Raw genomic sequence first — 11,544 nt, forward strand, 5'->3', positions numbered from 1 at the left:
GACTCTGGTTGCTCGCACAAACCAGAACGGCCTTCCTGTGTGAGCTCACAGTGCCACGCGTGTGCTGTCTGACCCAGGGAGGCGCATCCTCACGGGCTGGTTACTAGGACATTTTAGGAACTTGCAGATGGAAGACCTTTCCTTGCGCCAGGTTTCTCTGCCTCCGCACTCATCGTGTTGGGGGCTGGGTAATTCATTATTTTGGGGGACTCCCGTGCGTTGTAGGATGCTCAGCAGCCCTGGCCTCTACCCACCAGATGCCAGTATTGTTCCCCACATTGTGACAACCAGAACAGTCTGCAGACATTGCCAGGTGCCCCAGGGGGCACAGAATCACCCCGATGAAGAACAGGACCATGTTCTCCATGTGAGTTTAATGAGTATAGCTGTTAAGTTCTTTTAGATGCCCAGCCTGAGGTAAAGATTCCCCACACCGGACTGGCACGCTCCTTTCTGGCTGCGGAACAAAGCCACACAGAGGAATCACTGCACATCGGAGTTCTCCTTCAGATGAATACACCCATTTCAAAGACGTGTCCAGCTTTGAAACTCTAGTTTACAAATCGGATGCATATAATACCGAGTCCATAAAACTAAAGCCGTGCTGGGATTTATCAGCCTCAAGGAATGCCCTATATTTTTTAATAATATGTTTATTGATTTTAAAGAGAGAGGAAGGAAGAGGGAGAGAGAGATAGAAACATTAATGATGAAAGAGAATCATTGATCAGCTGCCTCCTGCACACCCCCAACTGGGGATCAAGCCCGCAACCCGGGCATGTGCCCTGACTGGAAATCGAACCGTGACCTGGTTCATAGGTGAACGCTCAACCACTGAGCCACACCAGCCAGGCTGGACCATACTCTTCTTAAGCCCTCCAGTTGTCCTCAGATGCCCTTAGAGTGCAACACAGAACCTGCCTCTGGCTGACAGGCCCCGCACGATCTCACCTCTGCCCGCTTCCCACCACTCTCCTGTCACCTCTGCGCTCCAGCTTTTGGCCTCCTTGGGGACCTGGAGCTGGCCATGCCATTTCTCTCCTCACAGCCTCTGCACTGTCACTCCCTTTACCTGGAATGCTCTTTTCCAGATCTTCTTGAGGCTTGGCTGACTCGTTCTCTTACTCCAGATCATCTTAAATCTCATCCCCTTCATCCAGCTCTTGCTTTCTCTTGTCCATAGCGCTTCCAACTATTGAAAGGATCTCCTCCATAGTTTCTGTATTTATTACTTGTCTGCCGGCACTAGAATGTGCGTTCCGAATGGTCTCCTCTCACTCAGCACCGGTGCGGTGCCTGGGCAGGCACTGCTAATACCGATCGGGCATGAGTCAGAGCGGAGGCTCTCCGGGGAATATGGCAGGAGGCTCGGGACTGGATGCAGTTCAGCCTCTTTCCGTTGGAAGAGCTGTCGGTGTCGCAGTGTGGGCTGGAGGCCTACTCGCAGCTCTTACCTCGTTGTCAGTGTGTGCTGGGGGGTTCGGCTCAGGAGGGCCTGCCAGTAGGAAGGAGGCAGTGGGTCATGCTGCACTTGCCCTCCTGTAGCAATATTCTTCCTCCCCGTGCTCCTCCTGGCTCCCCACACAACATAAAATTTACCATTTTACCTATTGTAAAGTGTGCAATTCAGTGATATTTAGTACATTCACAACTTTGTGCCACTGCCCTCACTATCTAATTCCAGAACATTCTCCTCACCCCAAAAGGAAACCCCATACTCATAAGCAATCATTCCCCATTTCCCCTCCCCGCAGCCCCCGGCAACCACTGATCTACTTTCTGTGTCTATGGATTTGTTTATTCGGGACACTTCATATAATAGAATCATACAATATGTGCTCTGTGGTGTCTGGCTCCTTTCACTTCGCATGATGTTCTCAAGTTCATCCAGGTAGTAGCCTGTGTTAAGACATCATTCCTTTTTATGGCTGAGTAATACTCCCTTGTGTGGCTGCACCATGTTTGTTTGTCTGTTCGCTCGTGATGGTTGAGCTGTTCCCGCCTTTGGCCTGCTGTGAGCAGTGCTGCTGTTCACATCCAGGCACATGTTTTTGTCTGACCGTTTGTTTTCCGTTATTTTCAGCGTCTGCCCCAGAGTGGAATTGCTGGGCCATGTGACAGTTGTTCACCCAATTGAAATACTGCTGGACTTTCCCCCAGTGCTGCCCATGGACATTTCCACCAGCAGCATGATAGGCGCTGGTGTCTTCACATGCTCCCTGATACTCATTTTCTGATTTTTTTTTTTACTTTTTAATATTTTTATTGATTTCAGAGAGGAAGGAGAGAGAGAGAGAAACATCAATGATGAGAGAGAATCAGTGATAGGTCACCTCTTGCACATCCCCTACTGAGGATCCAGCCCACAACCCAGGCATGTGCCCTGACTGGGAATCCAACCGTGACCTCCTGGTTCATAGGTCAATGCTCAACCACTGAGCCACACTGGCTGGGCTTTTCTCTCTTTCTTGACCATAATCTGCCTCATATATAAAATGTGGCTAATACACTTTTCAGGTGAGAAGTTGGTTTTTGGAAATTACGGCATTACTCCAATCTTTGTTAATATAATTTTGAGATTTTTCTCTTTCTTTCTTGCTGCTGTCCCACTTTCTGTTAAAATACAGCATGTAAATTTTAGGCTTCTATTCCAAATTTATAAATTTAATTCAGTTTTACCTTTCTGAACTTTGACATCTCTGAATCTGTCCCATCATTAATAAACCCTGTAAATGTTTAGGTTTTAAACATATTTTAAAGTCATTTTGTTTCTTAGCTAATGTAATATCTAGGTGAGTATTTGACTTTTTGCTGTTTTAAGGAAAGCAGGTAATGCTGAAAGTAGTTTTCATTGCAACCATTTTTTTCTTTCAGAAAAAATTGCCTCTGACGACACTGGCCCAGTGTTTGATGGAAGGGTCAGCTATCCTGGGAGATGACACACTTCTTGGGTAAGGTGACACCAGGCGTGGGTTTGCCAAATCTAGGTAAGTCCCCATCCGTAGAAAGGGGACCAGCATTGCTTGGGGAAGCACTGAGGAGGCCTTCAGTCTGGCTGCGGACTCCCTGCAGAGGAAGGAAAGGTCGCCAGTGAGAAGCAAAACCCCAGGCCCAGTTATATTTACTGCCTCTGCAGTGGGGCACCTCCCAGGCGGAGAATTAACATAAAACTGCTGATGGACAATTGAAATCCCTAGGGCTCCAGTAAATGCAGATATGAATCCTCTCAATGTCAGATGTCAAAGCATATGGGATTCCCAGAAGAGCAACCCTGGCTGGTCTTGAGCTTATAATAAAAACAAACTAAAAATAGAATTGACATGAGAGCGACTCCTCAGGCACAATGAGGAGGAGAATCAGTGCCCTCAGAAACAAAAACAATAGAACAGTCTGAAAGAAAATATAAAATAATTATGTTTAAAATGAAATTTTAAAATTAAGTAAGCACATTGTGTGCTTTGGCAGCACATGTACTAACATTGGAACAATACATAGAAGATTAGCATGGCCCATGTGCAAGGATAAATTTTTGAAGCAATCATATTTTAAGAAAAAAATGTTGTAACTATATATGTATGGTGAAAAGTGTTAACCAGGCCATTGTGGTGATCATTTTGCAGTAAGCACAAATATTAAATCATTGTGTTGTACACCTGAAACTAATATAATGTTATAATGTTAATTATGCCTCAATTTAAAAATTAAGTAAGGACATAATAATCCTTGACCAAAGAAGCAAACAATATGAAAAAAAAAGAATCAAAGAAAAAATAATAGAACTTATTTAAATTCAAATTATTCTTACTATAATATAAAAACTTATTAATGATAAACAGAAAATTGCACTCAAATAAAAAATTGATGAACTTCAAAACAGATCTGAAGTCACCACTTAGGATGAAGTGCAAGAGAAGAGGATGTAGGCATTATTAAATGGAGAGGCATGGATGATGTCTAGCAGTAGTTCCTAAGAAGAAAATATGGAGAGGGAAAGTTTATGGTTGAATTTTTCCTTTCTAGATTTTAGATTTGATGAAAAACATAATCTTTAGATTTAAGAAGCACAAAAAATCCTGATTAAGATCAACACAAAGAAATCTATCCTTGGGCACATTGTCATAAAACTGGAAATTATTAAAAAGAAAAAAAGTGTCATTTTAGCAGAGAAAAAGATAATTACATATTAAAGAGTGATTAGACTGATAACAGACTATTTATCCATCAGCCAAAATAAATGCCAGGAAATAATGAAGGAAAATCTTCAAGTATTGAGGGAAAATATAGGAATGCAAGATTCTATGACAAACTAAATTATTATTCAAGAATAAAGGGATAACAACAATATTTTCAGCCAAAATTTAGAGAATTTACTGCTTGTGTATTCTCACTGAAAGAACTAGTTAAGTTCATGTGAAATAGATTATGTCCAGAAGACAGGAATGAAATGCAAGTAGCAAGAGAGCATTTGTAAAGAAAAAAAAAATAGTGAATATGGTGTGGGAATGAAAACAAGTCTTTTTTCCTCTATGTATTTTAGGTTCCTCTCCTATGGCTCTGCAAATTAAATTGGCAAAGGACAGATTAAGGAGAAAAGCATGCAAATTTTATTACTGTGTGCAGAACTCGGCCATTAGTAACTCAAAGGAGTGGCTGAAACGGGCTCATATAGCATCTCAACAAAAGAACAGTGATTTTTAGAGAAGTGGCAAAAAAAAAAAAAGGAAAATAAATTTGAGTTTCTAGGGCGACAGATTATGGGAAGGCAACGATATGGAGAAACTATTGGAAAATAAGAGTCGTTAGTAAAGTTCGTTACTTCTTTGGGGCCTCCTCTAGGTGGGAAGAGCCCAGAGTTGTCTCTGGTGACTTACCTGTGTCCTTCCTGGTAGAGTGGGCAAGAGAGACACTTCTACAAGTTTATGTTCTGCTTTTAGGCAAGAGGGGAAGGGGGGGTGGCGGAGGGGTAGAGACCTTATTTTGTATTTGAATCTTCTCAATTGCCTTCAGCTCAAAGTAATCCTTATGCCATTGTGGCATATTTTGGCACATTCTGCTACCCTTTAGTGTAAGTAAATATTAATAAGCATTGAATTAATGGTAGAAACATAATAATAATTAATTTGATGGGAGTAGAAAGCAAAGCGACACTAAAATACTAGAAAATATTAACATGAAACATTGGAAAGGGAACTAGTGCTGCAGGTTCCTACATTGTTTGGAAGGAGAATAAAGATAGTACATTTAAAGTAAATGCACAAGTTAGAAAAGTTAGAGTAACCACGAAAAGAATAGAAATAGAATGTATAACTTCAAATAGTAAAAGAATAAAAAGGGAAATAAAATAGAAAAAACATAGAAGGGACTAAAAGAGAAAAAAGTAAGCAAAAAAAGCATAATAAGTAGAAAACAGAAAATGAAGGTAACAGTTGCTACTGTATGTATTTGTAATCCTTAGGGATTAAATGGAGAAAACTCAACTGTTTATAATATAGAGAATGTCAGGTGGGTAAATGAAGTCATTATATGCTCTTTCTAAGAGTCACACCTAAATCATGACACACACGCTTGAGAGTAAGGGATAGAGGACACCCAGGCAAAGATGATGGACTGAACACACACATCTAATTTTTTTTCTTCAAAATCTACTACAACAAAGAGATCCATTCTTACGTAAAAGGCATAAGCCCAAAACTAGAGGAAAGACAAGAGAGAAGACAATAGCAACAAAATTTTGTGAGCTGTAAAACATGATTGATTGGGAACTGATTTAGCAAGTTCCCGAAATCTGACTCCCAAGGCAGGCTATCCAGAGAGCCAACCCCACTTACTCCTTCACATGTGGACACGGCTCAGGATTGGTGGCACCAGGCATGTCGGAGCAGTGGGTCTCTGAGGGTAGGGAAGTGATGGAACTTACGAGTGTGGATTGTAAAGCTAGTCACCTACCATTTGGGTTGCTCAAACCCAGCACTTACCTCACCTCTGGGAGACTCATCCCCTCACCCCCAATCCCAGCTGAATGGTGGAGCTTTATTCTCTGGGTAAAACAGCTTCTCTAGACTTGGGGACACCAGGTAAGGGCACCGGTTATTCAAGAAGAGACTTGAGTGACCTACTGCAGCTGGACACTGAGACTCCAGCTGTCTCCCCACTCATGCAGCCCTCAGGCTCCTATTCCCTAAGCATGAAACTGGAAGAGCCTTCTGTGAGGTGTCTCCAGCCCCAGAGGAATGAACTGCAGACCGGAAGCCGCTGAAGGGGGCAGTACTCCAGCGCACTGCCCGGCTAGATCACCCTGCCGACGAACTCCCAGCTGTGAGCTCCGCTCACATTTTCCAAGATGCTGGTCTCTATCCTCACGTACAGACAGGACCGAAGACCACTAGGCACTTGAAACTTAGACACCAAAACAGTTGGAGAAATAATACAAGAGTGAAATCAGGAAGAAATAGATATTGCCTGGGGGAGGAGAAGATTTCAGGAAAATTATCACTTATATTTTCAAGTGAGAAGAGAAAATAAAGCCTCTGTTAAACAGAAAATAGGATGTGAATAAAAGTATTTATGGGAAAAGCACTCTGAGATCAAAAGCAAGCTGATAGAAATGAAGAATATGACATTCTCAGTAGGTTTGGAAAGTGAGGTTGAAGAAATTTAGAAATGAGGGCAAGAAGACGATGACAGAAAACAGAAGAGTTGGGAAAGCAGAGGAGATTTTAGGCTCCAGTGACAGGAGTTGTAAGGGAAGGAAATAAAGGGAGGATGATGATGATGATAAAATGATCTGAGAGAATGAGGACCGAAGGACACTTAAGGGCCGCTGAACTCCCAACACAGTAAAAAAATTACACCGGGGCCAGGGCTTCCACTCAGTAGTGGACACTAGTGACAAGTAAGAGATTCTGCAATCTTCTAGAGAGAAATGTCACATAAGAGGGTCACTAATTTGAATGTGTCTAGCCTTGCCAGAAGCAACAGTGGGCGCTGGAAGATGATGAGCGATGCCTTCAGCAGCCTGACGGGCTAAGCCGAGGCTGCCCAGCTGTCAGTTGCTGGGTGGAGGGCAGTGTCGTGATGAGTAAGTTCTCAGAAATCGACGCCCCACCCACAGTTCCTCAGGCAGCTAAGCAAGATATGCTGTGTAATGAGGGAGTGACCAGGAAGGGGAGACAGAGGATGTAGGGAACAGGACACTCAGGACAGAGAGAGAACCTGCAGGAGATGGTGGGGGAAATGCGGGAAGACAGCTGTGCCCAGGGCAGAAGGCAAACAGCCTAGAGCAGCGGTTGCCAACTGGTGGTCTGTGGGCCACTGGTGACCCGTGAGGTCCGAAAGTTGGCAACCGCTGGTTTAAGGAAACCTTTGGAGCAGTGGTCGCCAACCGGTGGTCTGTGGACCGTTGGTAGTCCGTGAGGTCTGAAAGGTTGGCGACCGCTGGCCTAGAGTGACACGGCTTTGCGAGAGAGGAATTCAAGAAGATGAAATTCATTCGCATCAAATATAGTTGAGTTGTCTAAGAGACAAACTAGGAAAGTGGCAGAGGATTTGGGGTTCAGTCAGGTCTGTAGAAGACTGAACAAGGAAATCAAAACCAGGCGATGATGAACTGACAGAGAACAAACCAATGTGCAGGAGAAACCACTGGCCACTACACGACCCAGCCTTCCTCCCCATGGCAGATGGGGCAAATGCAGTGCTAAGCACCTGTGGTATTCATACATGGAGGGAGGGGAAATGTAAAGACAGCTAAATTCCCATTTTCCATACTCGACAGTCAACAACTAATGCTTACAATTAGAAGAAAATTAACATTAGAAATATGGAGGCAAGTAACAGAAGAATCAGGTCAAAAACACCATTAAAAGGTATAAAAATAAGTCTGGGTGTTGACATTTATAGCGGATATGAAAAAGAATTTGAAAGCCCTCTGCATCCACACACATATCTGTAAGTATATAAAGAACTCCTACAAGTAACTTCAAATAACATATCCCCATACAGAAATTCCAAAGAATGTGCACAGGCTCTTCACAGAAGAGGGAGCCTGCTGGACCCAAGTCATGAGAAGGCAGCCAGGTAGTCAAGCAACGGGAATTAAAACCAGGAGGAGAGAATGCTCTGTATCCACCATGTGGCAGAGGTTAACATTTCTACCCACACCCAGGGCTGCCAGAGGGCAGAGCAGTGGGACTCTCCATTGCATCTGCACCTCTAGTGAGGTTAAGGGTGCGCACACCTCTCCTTCGCACAGAACAATCCTCACACATGCAGGGACTCACAAGCACACGCGCGGGGCCACTGCATGGAAGAGCCACGCACCGTGGACCGAGGGCAGGCTAATAAGTGGTGGTTTATTCACAGGATGGAACTCTACAGCAAAACGACCTAAATCTGTGTGTGTCACGATGGGTAAGCCCCAGAGACAATGATGAATTTAAAAAGCATGTAACGGGAGGCTAGATTCCACGGGAAACCGTTGTGTAAACGCTTTACGGTAGGTGATGCGTTATATACTGTAAATGAGCACACACACATTTGGTGAGAAGTGTACAGTAAGGGTAGGGAAGGTGCCTACTAACCTCAGAACAACATTGGCCTCTTGTTGATTAGTACAAACGTTTCAACGGTTTCAGTTAATGTGGTACCATGAGAAGCGAGGACTGCCTGAATGCCGTCCGGGGGAATTAACCTTTTTGAAATGTATTCTTGCTTCTAGGAATATGGCAAAACTTTCGCCTCATTCGGCCTTTTCTTCTTTGCTCCTTATTAATAACTTCGGAATGGATTTCCACTCCTGCTTTGTCTGTCCATCCTGCATTGAGAAAGGTTTCTGGCTGGGGAGAGTTTTTCTCTAAGGGCCTGTTGGAAACAATGTGTCCAGTGCCCCGGGGGAGGCAGGAGCACTGGTCATTGGTAGACCTGTGGGCTCCGCTCTCGTTCTCTCCGCATCTCTCTTATGTTTCTCTACATGTTCCCTCTACCCCAGGCACATAGTAGGTACTCAGCATCATTTAAAAAATTGATAATTTCAGAAGTAGTAATGGAGGAGCAGGCTGGTCCAAGGGACACCGTGGGAAGCATTCGCTTTATTAGCACCTCTGTCATGAAGGTGTGCCCAGCCAGGAGGTGCGCAGTGTGGCGCCGTGACCCGCTTTCTGGGCTGTGCAGCGTGGATTTCTCCTCTGTTGCAGGAAGATGCTGAAACTCTGTGGGGAGACAGAGGACAAGCTGGCACAGGAGCTGATTCATTTTGAATTGCAAGTAGAGAGAGATGTGATCGAGCCCCTGTTTTTGCTGGCGGAGGTGAGGAGGGGATGCGGCCAGGCCTGAGTGAGGAAGGGGGGACAGAGGGCGGGCCCTGCAGCCTTTCCCCTGCACTCTTGTTGTTTCTGTCCCTCACCTGCTCTGTGACACTGCTTTCCACGGGGTGACCACCAGCCACGCCCACCGTCAGGATTGCCCAACACGGCAGCCCCTCAGTGTTGGCTGCCCCTTCTCCCGCCCACTTTCCTCTCCGTTGGCGTTCCAGGGGGAGGGGGCAAGCTGGCAGCATTATCCCTTTCCCCACCAGGGGTCCCACTGCCCTCACCACCCTGCCCTCCACCCCCTCAGGTCTGCAGTGAAATGAACGGATCCTCAGCCTCCTCAGGGGCCTGGATCCCTGGCTGAGACCCTATAAGGGAGTGATGGCAAACCTATGACACGTGTGTCAGAGGTGACACGCAAACTCATTTTTTTGGTTGATTTTTCTTTGTTAAATGGCATTTAAATATATAAAATAAATATCAAAAATGTAAGTCTTCGTTTTACTATGGTTGCAAATATCAAAAAATTTCTATATGTGACACGGCATCAGAGTTAAGTTAGGGTTTTTCAAAATGCTGACAGGCCGAGCTCAAAATGTTCGCCATCGCTGTTATAAGGCCTCCTGCAGTTTGTTACATAGGTCTCTTCTCTTGGGCGGTAAAGGACACTGAACAAAACCGCTTTATTAACAAGAAACCTTAATGTCTATGTGACAGTTTTGCTAGCGTCAAACAAGTTAAGACAGGAAATGGTTGGGACTTCCTTTGCCCTGAACCCTGGCGTTCCTCCCAGTTGCCTTTAGTTGGTCAAAGCCCAGCTGGCGCCGGCGCTGGCGTTAGAACCACCAGCATCAATGGGAAGGTCCCATATCCACGCAACTCCTCACCCTCACACCCCCGCACCCACATACCTGTACACCCCCGCACCCTCACACCCACACTGCTCTGCACAGCACACCTCCACATCCTCATCCCCCACACCTGCACACCTCCACACTTACCCGGCTCCACACCCGCACACTCTCACACCCTCACACCCACACTGCTCTGCACAGCACACCTCCACATCCTCATCCCCCCACACCTGCACACCTCCACACTTACCCGGCTCCACACCTGCACACCCTCACACCCTCAGACCTGCACTGCTCTGCACAGCACACCTCCATGTCCTCATACCCCAAAACCTGCACGCCTCCGCAGCCGCACCCCCGTACAGGGTGGTGGCCACTACCTCCTGTGGCTCTTGAGCTCTGGGAATGTGTTCAAAGTGACTGAGGAACTCAGCTTTTAATTTTGTGTGACTTTTGTTGATTTGAAAATAAAATGGCGTAGCCACATGAGGCTAGGGGCTACCTTATTGGACAGCACTTCTCTGGCCATGTCTGGTTTCCTCTCTGGGCCACCCCCTGCACCTCTACCTCCCCTGCTGCTGTTTCTGGGACAGAATGCCTGGGGGAATGATTGCTAAGTGCCTGAAAGCATTCCGGGAGGAAACCCGAGCTGTGGGCTCTGCTATGAGCCACTCCAGTCTACTCGGATGCCATCCTGCTACAGGTCTCCCCAGCCTGTCCTGGGCCCTTGTTCCTCACAAGGTGGCCCGGCATTGCAACCAACCTGGAGCCGTGCCCAGGGCAGCTGTGCCGGGGGCCGAGGCGGCTTGTGTGACCATGACACCTGTGTGGCTCCCCGAGTTCCGTGACGATGTGGGGTTCCCCGGACACCTCTTCCTTCCTATTGGAAGTCCTTACACTCGGCCCATTGCTCACCCCGCCCAGAAGCATGGATAGACAGCACCTCACAGAACACTGGATCTTCCTCACATTATTCCTCCTCTACAAACCACGGCCTGAGATGACTTTAGTTCAATTATGGCCAGTTTTTTCCTTTAAATTCTCACATCCTGCCCCAATTTTGCTGGGCCTGGAACCAAAATCCCTCCCTGGAATGTTCAGTTAAGCCATTTTTAGAAATAAAAATATGAAAAGAGCATCCGCACAACCACCACTGTGGAGGAGCGCCTCATAGCCCCGGAGAGCCGTGGGGATGCTGATGTCTTAGTCACTTTGGGAAAATCCTCTGTCTATAAAAACATACCCTCATTGCATTCCCCATTGAGTCTCGGTCTCCTGAGTCGCTCCCTTCATCTGCTGTCTGTGGAGTTAGGTCTGCGTGTCAGACCTGCTCATGTCCCCACGATGGTCCTCGTGCAAGTAGAGAGGAAGGTGATGGAGGCCCG

The 11,544-nt window shown here is 46.0% G+C and overlaps 1 protein-coding gene across 1 annotated transcript in view; it reads left to right on the forward strand.

Moving 5' to 3' along the window:
• Positions 1-11,544, forward strand: part of ARHGAP44 (Rho GTPase activating protein 44) — a 184,475-nt gene that overhangs the window by 99,223 nt on the left and 73,708 nt on the right. Inside the window, 2 exon segments of the mRNA XM_006761694.2 lie at positions 2,875-2,951; positions 9,192-9,303. Of these exon segments, the coding sequence (XP_006761757.1) occupies positions 2,875-2,951; positions 9,192-9,303 (189 nt within the window).

Source organism: Myotis davidii, unplaced genomic scaffold (genome assembly GCF_000327345.1).
Source record: "Myotis davidii unplaced genomic scaffold, ASM32734v1 scaffold37, whole genome shotgun sequence".
NCBI lineage: Eukaryota > Metazoa > Chordata > Mammalia > Chiroptera > Vespertilionidae > Myotis > Myotis davidii.